The sequence below is a fragment of the Musa acuminata genome, chromosome BXJ2-5 (genome assembly GCF_036884655.1).
Source record: "Musa acuminata AAA Group cultivar baxijiao chromosome BXJ2-5, Cavendish_Baxijiao_AAA, whole genome shotgun sequence".
In the NCBI taxonomy this organism is placed as follows: Eukaryota; Viridiplantae; Streptophyta; class Magnoliopsida; order Zingiberales; family Musaceae; genus Musa; species Musa acuminata.
The window spans coordinates 34,107,768-34,127,478 of NC_088342.1; the positions used below are offsets into that span (position 1 = coordinate 34,107,768).

The window sequence follows — 19,711 nt, forward strand, 5'->3', positions numbered from 1 at the left end:
CAAGTTTTGTAAATAAGAGGTGATGTGATGAGATGTGCTAGAGTCCACAATCCAATTTTGATGACTAGTAGTCGGAGTAGCTATAAGATTTGTGTGAGGCCAATGCGATGGAGGAGGAAATCTAGGTCGAGTTCTATAGACTTTTGCAGAGTGGCCAACTTTATCACATAGTTGGCAAACAAATCTTTATTGATTTGTGTGACCAAGATGCCAGGGTTGAGGATAATTAAAGTAGTCGCCTTGATGGTTGTAATTGAAATGTTGAGGAGGGGAGGTTTGATTGGAGCCCACAAGTGCAGGCATGCTGGCCAAACCTTTGTTGATAGATTTGTTGTACCGGTTGCTCTTTTTCTTAGATTTTTGACTGACTTGAGCTATGATGGATGATCCTGGCAACTTGTCCTCACACTTGAGATATATCTCATAGTCAGTCAACTTGTCATAGGGTTCTTCAAATAACACTGGTGAATCATGTGCACGTATTGCTGCTGCCAATTCCTTGTACTCGTCTCCTAGACCATTGAGGATATGGATAGTAACTTCTTTATCACTGAGGGAATGACCTATTAAGGCTAAGTTATCGATGATAATCTTTATGTTATGTAGATAATCAACAACAGTACTTCCCTCTTGTTTTATCGTTATGACATAGACAAGAGACTAAGCATGCGAGTGCAGGAACGATTGGTTTGGGTGGCTTAAACTTGCACTAAGCTTTGGTACCAGTGTCCCATAAAGAAATGAGTGGAATGAGGGATCCAGCGACCGAGGCTTGAATAGCTTGAAAGATGAGACGATCCTGGCGTAACCATAATTTGTGGTCCGGATTTGGTACCGGACTGGGTGTGCCTAGGATGTTGAGCATTACCGGTGGACAACTAAGAGAGCCATCGACATAGCCTAGAAGATCATAGCCAAATAGTATATTAGATAATTGAGCATGCCAAGATGCGTAGTTGCCACCTTTGGATAATTTGAAGGGGATGAGGGTTGCTGCATTTATGGAGATAAGGCCTGTATGTGGGAAAGTACTATGGTTCCCTGCAGGAATAGTAATGGGAGCATCAGAGATAGATGATGAGGACATATGGAGGATATGTACCAATATGTGGGAGTAACTAGAAGTCTGCAGCGATGACAATGATCAGGGAGGAAGAGGTGTTAGTGGCAAATGGGTTGTGCGTTGTTGATCAATATTGACAATGATCAATATTGTGTAAAGCTACAGATCTTTGTCCAGTAGTGCTGCAGTCTCTATGCAACAGTTCTGCAGTTGCGAACTTGGAAATGGTTCCGGATGCTACATGCCGCGGCGAAGAATGTGGAGTAGGGGACAGTAGCTTGGGAGAAGGGCAGATCACTACTGCTGCAGCTGCTACGACAAAGAGGGCTGCTACAGTTGTTGCGACAAAAAGGGCTGCTACAACTGCTGCGGTTGTGAGGGCTGCTGCGGCTGCAGCAGAGAGGGCTACTGTGGCTACAGCAAAGAGGGCTGCTACGGCTGCGACAAAGAGGGCTACTACTGCTGCGAGGGCTATTGTGGCAAGGTCGGTGGCAGCTGCACTTCTTGCTCGAGCGAGATGCAGGAACGAGGAGAAGAGGTCGCTAGCCGGGGAGCAGTTGCGAGGATGTGTTGGCTTTGCTTCTGTAGGAAGAGGCAAAGGAAGGGCAGTAGTAAAGAATGCCGCCGACGTAGGGAGGAGAAGAGGGAGGAGAAGGGGGCGCAGCATGGTGGCCCTTGTTCAACTTCGAAGGAGGCTGCTCAATGATCCTGGAGGATGTCTGTGGAACACGCTACAACGATAAGAGCTCGACGGAGGAAGATCCCACTATTGCTGCCACCTTTCGCTAAGGAAAAATGCTGCACCTGATGGTGACTCCAGGTGCAGTCACAGCGGGAGCAGTGACGGAGGGGGGAGCGATTGAGATGGAGTCGTGGTCCATGAGGCAGTAGGAGATGGAGTCGAGATTCGGTGGAGTTCGGTAGGGAGACGGGTCTACTTCGAGATGTTTAGAAGTGGCCTTCATGGCGAGAGTCCTGATACCATGATAGAAATGAAATAGAAAGAAGATTATATTGATTGAAACAATACATAATACTCCATATTTATAAATGTTTAGAAGGAATAATTTTCCTTAACAATGGAGGATTTTCCTTAACAGATTTACGATATCTTATCAAGTAGTTGGGGAGATCTTGGCTATTGTTGAGGTTGTTATCACGGGAGATCTTGACTATTATCACTTGCATGGTCAATAATTACTTATGAATTTCTTTTTACTACCCTTAGAAGACTATGAAGTGGTGCTTGGAATTAAATGACTATCAACCCCGGGTGATGTTTCCTAGAACTTTTCTAAACTAATTATGAAGTTTTTTATTAATGGAAAGTAGGTTATCCTCAAGGGAAGATGCGGAGGTAAGGTTGCAACTATCACTAGCCATCGGATGGAGCGGGTTCTTCAGAAGACACACCAGATTTTTGGTGCAATTGTAGAACATTGAAAAGGGAATGATAGTGCATATTCAAACTGGAAATATTGATTCATTACTCAAAAAGTTTGCAAATGTCTTTGCAGAGCCACAAGGACTTCCACCTCTTCGACATCATGATCATCAAAATCCAATATTACCCGGGAAAGTACCAACCAACGTCCAACCCTATAAATATCCACATTTCCAAAAGGCAGAGATAGAGAGGATTATCACAGAGATGCTTGAAACAAGAGTTATAAGAGCTAGTGTTAGCTCATATTCCTCCCCAGTCTTACTAGTAAGAAAGAAATGTGCTATTGAATCTCGAATTTTGATGATAAAATCAATTGATGGGTTAATTGATCTAATCCATATTATTGAGTTAAGTGTGCAGGATTAACTACGATAACCAGAAAACACAAAGCAAGAATACCGGAGTCAAGATCGATGGACGTTTAAGAGTCCGAAGAATCGTCGGAGATGTTGCCGGAACCAACCGAGAAGAAATCGGGAACCTATCGGAATTTTCGGAAGTTCGCCGAAGAGATCGTCGGAGGTTAACGGAGATCACCAAGAAGGCTCGGCTACTCGTTAAAGTCATCAAAAGATCGGGAGCTTGCAGGGAGTCCGTCGGAAGAAGTTCGTCGGAAAGCTCGCCGGAACAAGACTCGACGTTCGCGGTTGAAAACTTGCTTAGGATGTTTTTTTTTTGTTATGTAGTTCATTTGTAATTATGATTAGGATTAAGAGATAATCCTATATCCTGGTTAGGGGCCAACTGGGCCCAAAGTCAGATTTGGTTTGGGCTAAAATTAAGCCAAACCAGTGAATCGGAGAGCCAGGCGGTGGCACCGCCTGGCTGGGCGGTGACACCTCCTGGGCTGGGCGGTTGCACCACCAGCATCGGGAACATAAGAGAATTCAAATTTTTGGAGCCCAAATTTGAATCCTCTTGAGGCCTATAAATACCGCTCAAGTCTCAGCTGAGAATACAACTTTTTGAGCAGCAAGTGATTGAGAGAAAAGTCTTAGAAGAGTCTTTGCCTTTCTTGTTTTCAATTTGCTAGTGTTCACCTCCTTCTTTCTTGCTGAAAATTTGTAAGAGAGTGAACCGCTTGTAAAAGTTGTAAGAGGGGTATTTACCCTTCCCTTTCAAGAGATTTGCTAGTGGAAGGTGGGAGCCTCATCGAAGAGGGGCCTCGCAAGTGGATGTAGGTCACTTGAACGAACCACTTTAAAAACGGCGTAATCTCTGGTTTGCATTTCATTACTGCTATTTACATTACTGCAAACCCTCTTACTTGCTTTATTTCCTTATTACATTTACTGCACAACTTTGCGAATATGCTTTCAAGTTAAGCACTTCCGATTCCGATTTTTATCGTACGAAAGATTTGTCGAAACCAACGTTTTAAGCCGCTGCACTAATTCACCCCCCCCCCTCTTAGTGCCGCTCCGATCCTAACAATTGTTATCAGAGCAAGGCTCACTCTTATATTTGGTTTAATACTCAAGAGAGATGGCTTACTCTAGCATGCATGAGGGTCATTCTATCACACGTCCACCCTTGTTTAATGGGTCGGATTATACTTATTGGAAGACTCGGATGAGGATCTTCCTCATTTCTATGGATTTTGAGCTTTGGACTATTGTTGAAAATGGATTTCAAAAATCTTCTCTTCCGATGAGTGAATGGAATGAATCGGAGAAGAAGGTTTTTGCTTTAAATGCAAAGGCTATGAATGCCTTGTTTTGTGCACTAGACAAAAATGAATTTAATCGTGTTTCAATTTGTGATTCGGCTTTTGATATTTGGAGAACTCTTGAGGTCACTCATGAAGGCACTAGCCGAGTGAAAGAGTCCAAAATCAACATCCTTGTGCACTCTTACGAACTTTTCCGAATGAAACCAAGTGAGTCCATCGGAGACATGTACACCCGGTTTACTGATGTCATCAATGGACTCAAAGCTCTTGGTAAAGATTTTACTAACTTTGAACTAGTAACTAAAATCTTAAGATCCCTCCCTAAAAGTTGGGATCCAAAAGTTACGGCCATTCAAGAGGCCAAAGACCTTAAAGCATTCCCTTTTGAAGAACTCATTGGGTCTCTAATGACCTACGAAATGACATGTCAAGCTCATGACGAGCTCGAGAACCCCCTTCTAAAGAACAGGAAAGATATGGCACTCAAATCACAAGAAGTCCACTTGAAAGGAACATCAAGTGATGAGGACAGTGACAATGACATTGCACTTTTGACTCAAAAATTTAAAAAATATTTAAGAAATAATAAATTTAAAAATAATACAAAAAACAAATTTGAACAAAAGAAGGACCAAATGATTTGCTATGAATGTAAAAAACTGGGACACTACAAGAACGATTGTCCTCAAGCCAAAAAGAGAACATCAAAGAAGAAGGCACTCGAGGCAACGTGGGATGATTCAAGCGCGTCCGAAGAAGAGGAGTCCAACACCGAGCAAGTTGCTCATTACGCGCTAATGGCTTTATAAGAAGAAACAAACCCATAAGCTAGGAGCAAGAGATGGTATCTCGATAGTTGATGCTCAAGACATATGACTGGAGATCCATCTCATTTCTCTATGCTCACTAGCAAAGAAGAAGGGTACGTCACCTTCGGAGACAACAACAAAGGCAAAATAATTGGCAAGGGAACTATTGGTAACAAATTTAGTTTTTCCATTGATGATGTTTTACTAGTTGATGGATTGAAACATAATCTCTTGAGTATTAGTCAACTATGCGATAAAGGTTATATCGTTAGATTCGAATCAAATATGTGTATTATCGAAAAACCAAACAATAACTTGACTATGATTGCATTAAAACAAAATAATGTCTACACCATCAACCTTGATGAACTAAGTAATGAAATGTGCTTCTCTGCTCTAAATGATGATGCTTGGCTTTGGCATAGGAGATTAGGCCATGCAAGCATGAAACTAATATTTAAGATCTCATCTAGAGAATTAGTACGAGGGATTCCAAATATGAAGTTTACTAAGGACAAAGTATATGATGCATGTCAACTAGGTAAACAAATAAAAACTAGTTTCAAACCAAAAAATCAAATTAGCACCATTAGACCACTACAATTGATCCATTTGGACTTATTCGGACCAATTGACACAACAAGTCTAGGAGGAAGCAAATATGCGTTTGTAATTGTGGATGATTATACTAGGTACACTTGGACCTATTTCTTAGTCCACAAAAGTGATTGCTTCAAGTGCTTATCTAAATTTTGTAAACTCACTCAAAACGAAAAAGGTTTCATGATTTCATCAATTCGGAGTGATCACGGTGGCGAATTTCAAAACCGTGACTTTCAAAATTTTTGTGAAGTTAATGGATACAATCACAACTTCTCCACTCCGAGGAATCCCCAACAAAATGGAGTAGTTGAAAGAAAAAATAGAAACCTACAAGAAATGGCAAGAACTATGTTAAATGAACATAGTTTACCTAAGTATTTTTGGGCCGAAGCCGTAAATACGGCTTGCTATATCATGAATAGAGTCCTAATAAGACCATCCTTATAAAAAACTCCCTATGAATTGTGGAATAACAAAAAACCAAATATTTCCTATTTTAAAGTTTTCGGTTGTAAATGCTTTATTTTGAATGAAAGGGATGTCTTAGGAAAATTTGATGCTAAATTCGATGAAGGCATCTTTCTTGGTTATTCTTCCGTTTCTAAGGCTTTTCGGGTTTTTAACAAAAGAACGTTAGTAATAGAAGAGTCTATTCATGTAGTTTTTAATGAAATTTCTAATTTAAAGAAAAATGATTTTGATGATGATCTTGCTTTTGATAATTTGAATTTAAATGAACCTCCTCCTCAAAATAGCAACTTGGATGCACATTCTTCCGAAATTTCCTTACCCAAGGAATGGAAGTATATAAATGCTCATCCAAAGGAGCTAATTATAGGAGATGCATCAAAAGGGGTTCAAACACGTTCCTCTTTCAAGAATTTTTGTGCTAATACCGCCTTCCTTTCTCAAATTGAACCTAAATGCATTGACGAGACCATAAAAGATAATTTTTGGGTTATTGCAATGCAAGAGGAATTGAATCAATTTGAGAGGAATAAGGTATGGAAGCTTGTTCCTAGACCTAGTGACTATTTAGTCATTAGTACTAAATGGGTCTTTAGAAACAAGCAAGACGAAAATGGTATCGTGGTTAGAAACAAGGCTAGATTAGTGGCCAAAGGTTTCAACCAAGAAGAAGGTATCGATTACAAAGAAACCTTCGCTCCCGTGGCTCGATTAGAAGCCATAAAGATGCTCCTTGCCTATGCTAGTAGTAATAATTTTAAACTATTTCAAATGGATGTCAAAAGTGTTAGGATCGAGAGCACTAAGAGGGGGGGGTGAATTAGTGTAGCGGAAATTTTACAGCGATTAAAACTGAAAGCTGCGTTCGTTCGATAGAAACTATTATGATGCAAAAGCTGATTCACAGTTTGTATCTAAGTGCAGTTTGCGTCTAAGCGCAGATTGCGTCTAAGCGCAGTTTGCGTCTAAACACAGTTTGCGTCTAAACACAGTTTGCGTCTAAGCGCAGTTTGCGTCTAAACACAGTTTGCGTCTAAGCGCAGTTTACGTCTAAACGCAGTTTACGTCTAAACGCAGTTTGCGTCTAAACGCAGTTTGCATCTAAGCGCAGTTTACGTCTAAACGCAGTTTGCGTCTAAACGCAGTTTGCGTCTAAACGTAGATGACAGTTTGCAGTTCTAAACGAAATCAAGACGTAAACGTAAACTGCACAGAACCTTGTTCGTAAAAGCGCAGAAGACAGTTTGCAGTTGTAAATGAAATCAAGACGTAAACGTAAACTGCACAGAACCTTGTCCGAAAAAAAAGCGCAGAAGACAGTTTGCAGTTGTAAGTGAAATCAAGACGTAAACGTAAACTGCACAGAACTCATTCGTAAAAGCGCAGAGAGACAGTTTGCAGTTTGTAGATGGAATCAAGACGTAAACGTAAACTGCACAGAATTCGTTCGTAAAAGCGTAGAGAGCAGTTTGCAGTTTGTAAATGGAATTAAGACGTGAACGTAAACTGCACAGAACTCGTTCGTAAAAGCGCAGAGAGCAGTAGCTATGTAGGAGGTTTGCAGTAATGATAAAGTGCTCAAAATAAACGCAAACCAGAGATTTAGAGTGGTTCGGTCAGTCTTGACCTACTCCACTTTTGGCTTCCTCCACCGATGAGGTTACCGACGTCAACTAGAGGCCTTCCTTCAATAGGCGAAGGCCAACTACCCTCTTACAGATTCACTCCTTTTAACGGGCTTAGGAGACAACCCTTACAGATGTTTTCTCTCCTCTCTTTACAACTCAAACTTGAAGAACAGAAGGAGGAGGACAAACTAGCAGTTTTGAGCTCTAAGAACCACTGAAAAGATCAAGATTTCGGGTAAGTTCTTGCTCTTTTCAGTGCTGAATGGGTGGGGTATTTATAGGCCCCAACCCAATTCAAATTTGGAGCTCAAAACGATCAAATCCCGGAATTCCGGGATCAGGCGGTTGCACCTCTTGACTGGAGAGGTTGCACCGCCTGGCAGAGCTCGAAGACCGAGCTCAGGCGATGCCACCTCTCTGCCAGGGAGGTTGCACCGCCCAGTCTTGCTCGAAGACTGAGCTCAGGCGGTGCCACCTCTCTGTCAGGGAGGTTGCACCGCCCAGTCTAGCTGGGAGGCTTAGCCCAGGCGGTGCCACCTCCTGGCCTAGGCGGTTGCACCTCCTGGTGCAACTCCAGATCACTGGTTGGGCTCCAAACTTGGCCCAAACCAGTCCGAATTCGGGCCCAATTGGCCCAAGATTAAGTTAATGGGATCACCTCCCATTTTCCAACTTAATCAACGTGCTAACTACGATTAGATCTAAGACAATTTCTGCAGCTTTGCTTCGGTGCGTCAATCGCTTCTTCCGGCGAGTTTCCGGCGAACTTCCGTCGATCATCCGATGAACCCTCGGTGATGCTCCTGCGGACTTCCGGCAAACTCCTGGACTTTGCGACGATCCACTTGGCAAGTTCCGACGAGCTTCGCTTGGCAAGCTTCTGGACTTCTCGGATCTGTTCTCGCAGAACCTCCGACGACCGTCCGAACTTCCGTCGAACTCTCGAACTCCCAATGTGATCATGAACTTGACTCCGGCGCAACTCCTACTGCTTGTCTTTCTTTCATCGTAGTTAATCCTGCACACACAAAAACAAAAACTTCGATCGAGACAATTAATCCTAAGCAATTAATCAAGTTGTCCGGCATGTCATTGGTCCCTCGACGCTTCGTCCGATTCTTCTGCGCATCGTCCTTTCCTGCAGCCTATTGCCCAATCGGCCAGTTGACTCCGCAACTCCGATATCCTTGGCACAATACCCGCTCTTCTTGGCCCGATGCCCGAGTCCACGACCCGAAGCCTTCTGTCGATACGTCGACCGATCCACCGGCCCAACGTCCAATCTTCTGACATGTTCTTCCGGCACAACATGATGTTCCTGCTTTAATTGTCTCATCCTGATCGAAGCACTCTGCGTCACTCAAAACGCAGATTAAATCATAAACATATATCAAGAAGTTTCATCATCAAAATACGAGATTCAACAATCTCCCCCTTTTTGATGATGACAACTACTTGATGACGGAGTTAAATTTAACTCCCGGAGTTTAAACAAACTCCCCCTATCAATATACCTTATTGATAGAAACTCTTAGATTCAAAAATCTAAGCAACATGTCATCATAATCGGAGTTAACCTTAACTCCCAGAGTTTAAACAAACTCCCCCTATCAATATGCCATATTGATAGAACCTTGAATTCAAACTGAATTCAAGTCATTGCAATATTCATCATGAATACTTGCAACACGTCAACATGAACATATGCATAAACTTATGCATCACATGTCATGTCATGTCATCAACATACTTTCTTCAACATACTTCTCCCCCTTTGTCATCAACAAAAAGGAGAAGTATCACAATCAAGTGTTTGTGATATTGGTTCAACTCATTGCATGAAAAACATAATATCAAGTTTTATCATCATGCAGTTTTGAAGCCAAAAAATTTAGCAAATGTTACATCATGCTTAGAACATTCAAGCTATCAAGTTTTAGATATGCAAGTTTTACAGTATACAAGATAGCACTTGGTATGAAAATTAGAGATGTTCAAGATAGCAAGTTCTATATCATGCAAGTTAGCAAATTAGAGATGTTCAAGAAGGCAACTCTTGCTTCTTGAAATATGCAAATTTGTCAAGTTTTGCTAGATGTGCAAGTTAGCATTTTTGCCTCTTGAGATAGGCAAGATAGCACATATGCTTCTTTTGAGATAGCAACTTTTCGCTTCTCTTTAGACTACAAGCTAGCAATTTTTACGATATACAAGTTTCGCAATATACAAGCTAGCAAAAACTTCGAAAGCAAATGCAAGATAACTTTCTTGTGTAGGCTCTTGATTATTGCTTCCTATTGTAATGTGCAGGTTGCAAGTCTTGCTTCTTGAGATATTCAAGATAGTGATTTTCAAGAAGACAATTTTTGCTTCTTGAAATAAGCAAGTTAGCAATCAAGTTTTTGCATCTTCTTGACTTATGCAAGCTAGCTATCTCCCCCTTTGTCATTGTCAAAAAGAAAGGAAGAATACAGTTTTGTAGTTCTTTTTCCTTTTACAACGATTTCAAAATCATGACAAAGGATGAATAATCAAGTTATGAATGTCAAGACAATTTTTCATCATGAATATTTTATCATTGCATGCATCGTTATCATAGGTTGAAGTATTACATGCATAATTTCATATCACCATTCATAATTACATTAATGTTTCAATATAGCAATTTCTTCTCAAAGTGTGTAACTTAGCACTCATAGCATTTTAAATCATGATTTACATCATATGCAACACATCATATCATAATTAGAAAGCACAAGTATTGCATGCATAATTGCACATCATAAATGTTTCATATCATGATGGTATCAATTTTGTCAAATTATATCCTACCATGCATGATCAAAACTTCTCCCCATTTTATCATTGAAAACAAGAAGAAAGTAGGGGGTAGAGCATAAAAGTGTTAAATATTTCAATCATTTCAAGGCATCATAGATCAAGTTATGATTCGTGATTCATCATAAAGCAAGTTAGTTTTCAATCATCACATAAGGCATTTAAGGAATTTTTGAAACATAGGAGAATGATTAATTTAAGCATACAATGTTTCAATCCAATTCAAGTCATGAATATCAATGCTTTCATATTGTGAGTATCAATTCATGAATACCACAGGATATTATTTGTGACTTCAATTTTGCAAGATCAAGATTATGATTTAGATAAAACTTATTCAAATCAAATCATTAACTTGAAATTCATAATCAAGTCATTAAAATTAATTTCGAGATTCACAAAATATCATGAAATCATTAATCTCGATCAGATGGGAAAAGCATTTTTTAAGAGATTCTTTTTCATCTAATCATGCCTTAGTCTTTATATGCCAAATTAAGATAAGCATGAAAGTTCAAGACAAAAGGCAAAGAAATCTTGTTATTTCTATATTATGAAATATATGATATCAAGGCTCATGATTCATTTGAAAAGATATAGTACAAAGAGCAACTTGAAACATTATTATCAAGATCACATTTTAAAATATTCCAAGTTTTAAGATATTAATATGACACTTCATTGAATTCTAAGAAATCAAAAGACAAGTTGCATTTCATTTGAAGAACTCCTTTTTGATAAGCATAATGAACGATCTTGATTTATAACGAGCTTCATGTTATAATTATCAAGATCATGATTTTAATAATTATTCTCTTTAGCAATGAATCATAAAAGCACTTTATTTTTGTATAAGAAATCTCATTGTATTATGATTTGTAAATTCTTTTTCTGCACATGAATCATAGGAGATATGTATATGAAACAAATCTTTGCAAGCAAAAATACTATCATTCATATTTCAAGATGGAATTTATAAGCAGGAATCATTTCATCAAATCTATTTTAGAAAAATATTTTTCATAAGTGTATGAGTAAATCCGATAGTTAGGATACCACTTGTTAAGTGAATCCGAAAATGAAATTAACACTTTCATATATTCAGACATGATTTTTGCTATAGATTTTGAATTTAAATCATGAAGATCAAACAAGCTCATGATCGTGAATAACTTAAAATCTCATGCATAAAATTGTTAATCATTGTATCATAACCATTTAATATTATTATGCATTACTTTAAATCAAACGTGATTTCATTCAACAATGTTAATCAAACATGATACACATTATTACTTCTTAACCATGATTTCATATTTTCAATCAAATTTTATTTGTTTATCATAAAATATGCAATATTATCATTTTCGAAATTACTAGCATGATCATAATTTTGTAATAATTTTTTTTTTTAACATGTAATTTTCAAGAAAATTAATTCTAAACTAAAAAAGAAAACTACATCATGAAAGCATCAAGTAATTTCAAAATAAACCAAAGGCATTACCTCAACATTGTATGCTGTTAAGGCGTAGTTTGCCGCCTCGCTTTTGTTGATTTTTTCTTCGTCTTCGGAGGAGCTCGATTCATCCCAATTTTTGTTCTTCTTCTTGCGTTTAAAGCAAGTAGTTCCATTCTTTTTGCTTTTTAATTTTCGTTTCATTTGTAGTTTAAGTTCACCATCACTTGAGCTTATGCTCGAGTGGTCTTCAAATGTTCTATGTCCCAAATCCTTCCTGTTCTTTGGAAGGTTGTTTTGTTCATCATTGTCCTCATCACTTGAGTCATCGCTCAAGTGGCATTCATTTGTCCAGAGTTCCAAATCCTTCCTATTCTTTGGAAGGTGATTGTATTCAACATGTTCATCATGTGCATTGTGCACCATTTCGTATGTCATTAACGAACCAATTAGTTCTTTAAGTGGTAAGTTGTTTAGGTTTTTAGCTTCTTGTATTGCAGTTACTTTTGAATCCCACTTCTTAGAAAGAGAACGCAAAATCTTGTTCACAAGTTCAGAATTAAAAAAACATTTGCCAAGAGCTCTTAAACCATTGACGACATCCGTAAAACGGGTGTACATGTCAACAATGGTTTCGCTTGGCTTCATTTGAAAAAGCTCGAAATCATGCAGTAAAATATTAACTTTCGAGTCTTTGACTCTACTAGTTCCTTCATGCGTGATTTCAAGAGTGCGCCAAATATCGAAAGCCGTTTCGCACAAAGAAACCCGATTGAACTCATTTTTGTCCAAAGCGCAAAATAAGGCATTCATAGCCTTTGCGTTTAAAGAAAAATACTTCTTCTCCAAATCCGACCATTCGTTCATCGGTTTGGAGGGAAGTTGAAAACCGTTTTCAACAATATTCCATAAATCCAGATTCAGCGAAATCAAGAAAACTCTCATTCGAGTTTTCCAATAAGTGTAGTCCAATCCGTTAAAGAACGGTGGACGAACAACCGATAAGCCCTCTTAAAGAGCCATTTCTCTCGGGTGTAAATCCGAAATGAGAAATACCCCGCTCTGATACCAATTGTTAGGATCGAGAGCACTAAGAGGGGGGGGTGAATTAATGCAGCGGAAATTTTACAGCGATTAAAACTAAAAGCTGCGTTCGTTCGATAGAAACTATTATGATGCAAAAGCTGATTCAAAGTTTGTATCTAAGTGCAGTTTGCGTCTAAGCGCAGATTGCGTCTAAGCGCAGTTTGCGTCTAAACACAGTTTGCGTCTAAACATAGTTTGCGTCTAAGCGCAGTTTGCGTTTAAACACAGTTTGCGTCTAAGCGCAGTTTACGTCTAAACGCAATTTACGTCTAAACGCAGTTTGCGTCTAAGCGTAGTTTACGTCTAAACGCAGTTTGCGTCTAAACGCAGTTTGCGTCTAAACGTAGATGACAGTTTGCAGTTCTAAACGAAATCAAGACGTAAACGTAAACTGCACAGAACCTTGTTCGTAAAAGCACAGAAGACAGTTTGCAGTTGTAAATGAAATCAAGACGTAAACGTAAACTGCACAGAGCCTTGTCCGAAAAAAAAGCGCAGAAGACAGTTTGCAGTTGTAAGTGAAATCAAGACGTAAACGTAAACTGCACAGAACTCATTCGTAAAAGCGCAGAGAGATAGTTTGCAGTTTGTAGATGGAATCAAGACGTAAACGTAAACTGCACAGAATTCGTTCGTAAAAGCGCAGAGAGCAGTTTGCAGTTTGTAAATGGAATTAAGACGTGAACGTAAACTGCACAGAACTCGTTCGTAAAAGCACAGAGAGCAGTAGCTATGTAGGAGGTTTGCAGTAATGATAAAGTGCTCAAAATAAACGCAAACCAGAGATTTAGAGTGGTTCGGTCAGTCTTGACCTACTCCACTTTTGGCTTCCTCCACCGATGAGGTTACCGACATCAACTAGAGGCCTTCATTCAATAGGCGAAGGCCAACTACCCTCTTACAGATTCACTCCTTTCGACGGGCTTAGGAGACAACCCTTACAGATGTTTTCTCTCCTCTCTTTACAACTCAAACTTGAAGAACAGAAGGAGGAGGAAAAACTAGCAGTTTTGAGCTCTAAGAACCACTGAAAAGATCAAGATTTCGGGTAAGTTCTTGCTCTTTTCAGTGCTGAATGGGTGGGGTATTTATAGGCCCCAACCCAATTCAAATTTGGAGCTCAAAACGATCAAATCCCGGAATTCCGGGATCAGGCGGTTGCACCTCTTGATTGGGGAGGTTGCACCGCCTGGCAGAGCTCGAAGACCGAGCTCAGGCGGTGCCACCTCTCTGCCAGGGAGGTTGCACCGCCCAGTCTTGCTCGAAGACTGAGCTCAGGCGGTGCCACCTCTCTGTCAGGGAGGTTGCACCGCCCAGTCTAGCTGGGAGGCTTAGCCCAGGCGGTGCCACCTCCTGGCCTGGGCGGTTGCACCTCCTGGTGCAATTCCAGATCACTGGTTGGGCTCCAAACTTGGCCCAAACCAGTCCGAATTCGGGCCCAATTGGCCCAAGATTAAGTTAATGGGATCACCTCCCATTTTCCAACTTAATCAACGTGCTAACTACGATTAGATCTAAGACAATTTCTGCAGCTTTGCTTCGGTGCGTCAATCGCTTCTTCCGGCGAGTTTCCGGCGAACTTCCGTCGATCATCCGATGAACCCTCGGTGATGCTCCTGCGGACTTCCGGAAAACTCCTGGACTTTGCGACGATCCACTTGGCAAGTTCCGACGAGCTTCGCTTGGCAAGCTTCTGGACTTCTCGGATCTGTTCTCGCAGAACCTCCGACGATCGTCCGAACTTCCGTCGAACTCTCGAACTCCCAATGTGATCATGAACTTGACTCCGGCGCAACTCCTGCTGCTTGTCTTTCTTTCATCGTAGTTAATCCTGCACACACAAAAACAAAAACTTCGATCGAGACAATTAATCCTAAGCAATTAATCAAGTTGTCCGGCATGTCATTGGTCCCTCGATGCTTCGTCCGATTCTTCGGCGCATCGTCCTTTCCTGTAGCCTATTGCCCAATCGGCCAGTTGACTCCGCAACTCCGATATCCTTGGCACAATACCCGCTCTTCTTGGCCCGATGCCCGAGTCCACGACCCGAAGCCTTCTGTCGATACGTCGACCGATCCACCGGCCCGACGTCCAATCTTCTGACATGTTCTTCCGGCACAACATGATGTTCCTGCTTTAATTGTCTCATCCTGATCGAAGCACTCTGCGTCACTCAAAACGCAGATTAAATCATAAACATATATCAAGGAGGTTCATCATCAAAATACGAGATTCAACAAAAAGTGTTTTCTTGAATGGTTTTATTTCCGAAGAAGTATATGTCAAACAACCTCCCGGATTTGAAAATTCTCTTCTTCCTAATCATGTATTCAAATTGACTAAAGCTCTCTAAGGCTTGAAACAAGCTCCTAGAGCTTGGTATGAAAGGCTTAGTTCCTTTCTTATTTTAAATAATTTTACCAAAGGCAAGGTTGATACTACATTGTTTATTAAACATTTTGAAAATAATTTTCTTATTGTGCAAATTTATGTTGACGATATTATTTTTGGCTCTTCGGATGAATCACTATGTGAATCATTTGCCAAATGTATGAGTCATGAATTTGAAATGAGTTTAATGGGTGAATTAACTTTCTTTTTAGGATTATAAATCAAACAACTTAGTGATAGTATATTTCTTAACCAATCCAAATATACATTAGAATTGTTAAAACGATTTAACATGGATAATTCAAAAGCAATAAACACCCCTATGAGTACTGCGACTAAGTTAGATATGGATGAAAATAGTGAAAATTTCGATCAAAAAACATATAGGGGAATGATAGGTAGTCTACTCTACCTCAACGCGACTAGACCAGATATTATATTTAGTGTAGGACTTTGCTCTAGGTTTCAATCTAATCCTAAATTATATCATCTTAAGAGTGTTAAAAGAATATTTAGGTATCTTAAAGGAACTCCAAATTTAGGATTGTGGTATCCAAAATCTGGAAAATTCGATCTAATAGCTTATGCAGATGCCGATTTTGGCGGATGCAGGATAGATAGAAAAAGTACATCCAGAACATGCCAATTTTTAGGACATGCACTTGTTTCTTGGACTTCCAAGAAACAAAATTCAGTTGCACTATCTACGGCGGAAGCCGAATACATTGCTGCAAGTGCATGTTGTGCACAAGTTATTTGGATGAAAAATACATTAGAAGACTATGGAATTCACTTTAAAAACATTCCCATAAAATGTGATAATACTAGTGCCATATGTCTTACTAAAAATCCAATTCAGCACTCTAGAACTAAGCACATCGACGTTAGGCATCATTTCATACGCGATCATGTCCTTAACAATGATGTTGTTCTAGAATTCATTGACACAAAGCATCAATTAGCAGATATATTTACAAAAGCTTTGAACGAAGACCAATTTGAATTCATTAGAAGGGAATTAGGTATGTTAAATTGTCCCTAAAAATAAACTTGTTTGAATGGATTTTCTGTAAAGTTTTTCATCCTCTCTCTGTTCCTCGATGAATCTGATCCTTCTCTTTTGATTCTAAATGACATGTTAAATTATCTTATCCTATCTTGAGTCAAACACCGCTCCCATCTGATCAAGATTAATGATTTTATGATATTTTATGAATCTCGAAATTGATTTTGATGGCTTGATTATGAGTTTCAAGTTGACGATGTAAATTTAAATGAGTTTGTATTATGATCTTGACTTATTGGAGTTACTACTTGATATTTTTTAATCATAATCTCTTCCTTGCACACCTACAATTTGTGTTATTTATAGAAAGAAGAGATTTGATAAAATGGATGAATGCTGAATTTTCCTTTAGGTGAACTCTGCGTAAATATTTTAGCATACTTAATTTTGGATGATGGATTTTCGTATGATCAATGCTGAATTCCTGATATTATAATCACAAGTTATATTCTTCAAGTCTCATTCCCTTTTTGTTGATGACAAAGGGGGAGAAAAGTGATGACTTGTACCATTTTGATAGCATGACTTATATGAATTTCAAAAGCATATGTGATATGAATGTCTTATATGCCTTGCAAAATCCTTGAGAATATCACAAGATTGATTGATCATATTGAAAGCTTGCCTTACATTTATATCATGAAATTCATGTTGAAAATCTTTATCTCCTATCGTAGTAAAAATTGTCTCTTATCATTCTACTTGAAAATGATTTTCATCGAAGTTTTGTATTTACTATTGCTTAATGAGAATAACGATAAGTTCTACGGTTAGAACTTATCGATTTATGCTTGAATTCTATGGATGCAATTCAAGTGTTTTCATCTTCTCATAATATGGCATATAGATAGGGGGAGTTATGTTTAACTCCGTCATCAATTGATTGTTATCATCAAAAAAGGGGAGATTGTTGAATCTCGGATTTTGATGATAAAATCAATTGATGGGTTAATTGATCTAATCCATATTATTGAGTTAAGTGTGCAGGATTAACTATGATAACCAGAAAACACAAAGCAAGAATACCGGAGTCAAGATCGATGGACGTTTAAGAGTCCGAAGAATCGTCGGAGATGCTGCCGGAACCAACCGAGAAGAAATCGGGAACCTATCGGAATTTTTGGAAGTTCGCCGAAGAGATTGTCGGAGGTTCACGGAGATCACTGAGAAGGCTCGGCTACTCGTTAAAGTCATCACAAGATCGGGAGCTTGCAGGGAGTCCGTCGGAAGAAGTTCGTCGGAAAGCTCGCCGGAACAAGACTCGACGTTCACGATTGAAAACTTGCTTAGGATGTTTTTTTTTTGTTATGTAGTTCACTTGTAATTAGGATTAGGATTAAGAGATAATCCTATATCCTGGTTAGGGGCCAACTAGGCCCAAAGTTAGATTTGGTTTGGGCTAAAATTAAGCCAAACCAGTGAATCGGAGAGCCAAGCGGTGGCACCGCCTGGCTGGGCGGTGGCACCGCCCAGCACCCGAGAGCCGGGAGGTGACACCTCTTGGGCTGGGTGGTTGCACCGTCCAGCACCCGAGCGCTGGGCGGTGGCACCGCTAACATCGGGAACATAAGAGAATTCAAATTTTTGGAGCCCAAATTTGAATCCTCTTGAGGCCTATAAATACCCCTCAAGTCTCAGTTGAGAATATAACTTTTTGAGCAACAAGTGATTGGGAGAAAAGTCTTAGAAGAGTCTTTGCCTTTCTTGTTTTCAATTTGCTAGTGTTCACCTCCTTCTTTCTTGCTGAAAATCTGTAAGAGAGTGAACCGCTTGTAAAAGTTGTAAGAGGGGTATTTACCCTTCCCTTTCAAGAGATTTGCTAGAGGAAGGTGGGAGCCTCATCGAAGAGGGGCCTCGCAAGTGGATGTAGGTCACTTGACCGAACCGCTTTAAAAACGGCGTAATCTCTGGTTTGCATTTCATTACTGCTATTTACATTACTGCAAACCCTCTTACTTGCTTTATTTCCTCATTACATTTACTGCACAACTTTGCGAATACGCTTTCAAGTTAAGCATTTTCGATTCTGATTTTTATCGTACGAAAGATTTGTCGAAACCAACGTTTTAAGCCGCTGCACTAATTCACCCCCCCCTCTTAGTGCCGCTCCGATCCTAACAATGTGCCCTCTACCTTTCAGAGTTTTATGAATGATATATTTCAGGCTCATCTCCGTAAGTTTCTTCTAGTTTTCTTTGATGATATTTTGATATATAGTCCTTCCCTAGAGAGTCATTTATTACATTTATGAATTGTCTTTAATATTCTTCATGAGCATGGTCTTTTTGTCAAGAAATCCAAGTGTAATTTTGGGCAACCAGAGGTTGAGTATCTCGACCATATCATCTCTCAAAAGGGTGTTACAGTTGATCCTTCAAAAATCCAAGTGATGAAAGACTAGCCAATTCCAATGTCAATCAAAGCTTTAAAGGGGTTCTTGGGACTAACAGGCTATTACCAAAAGTTTATAAAGAATTATGACAAAATCAGTGCCTCCTTGACATCATTTCTGAAGAAAGATGCATTCAAATGGTCAGAAGAGGCAACTCAGGCATTTAATTTCTTAAAAATTGTAATGACTACTACACTAGTACTTGCTCTACCCGATTTTAATAAGTTGTTTGTGATTGAATCTGATGCTTCTGGAGCCAATATAGGGGCTATATTAATGCAGGAAGGCCGGCCTATCGCTGACACTAGTAAAGCTCTTTCCCCTTCCCATCCAAGTTTATTTATTTATGACAAGGAGATGCTAGACATTATATAAGCAATCACAAAATGGAGACCCTACCTAATTGGCCGACGGTTTCAAATACGTACTGATCACAAAAGTCTCAAATATTTTCTGGAGCAAAAGATTTCTTCTTTAGAGCAGTAGAAATGGGTCACAAAGCTACTAAGATTTGATTATGAGATCATTTATGAAAAAGGGAGCGAGAATCTAATTGTTGATGCACTCTCACGCCTACCAGAACAAGTTGAACTAATCGCTATTTCTATTCATATTTGTTAGGCTTTGAAAGTTATCAGAAGGGAATGGTCAGATGATCCTAAGATCCAAAATATCATAAAAAAACTAGAAGAAGCTCCAGGTTCTATCCCAAATTATAGTTGGGATTTGGTGGACTTGTGCTATAAAGGTCGAATAGTTGTAGCACCACATTCTTTTTGTTGGGAGATA

General features: G+C 39.4%; 1 protein-coding gene across 1 annotated transcript in view; it reads right to left on the minus strand.

Annotated features, from left to right (window-relative positions):
• Positions 1–1,848: 1,848 nt before the first annotated feature.
• LOC135611556 (uncharacterized mitochondrial protein AtMg00860-like) overlaps positions 1,849–19,711 on the minus strand; it is a 29,684-nt gene continuing 11,821 nt past the window's right edge. The window contains exon 2 of the mRNA XM_065107194.1: positions 1,849–2,038. Coding sequence (XP_064963266.1) covers positions 1,849–2,038 — 190 coding nt within the window. The remainder of the gene's footprint in view (positions 2,039–19,711) is intronic.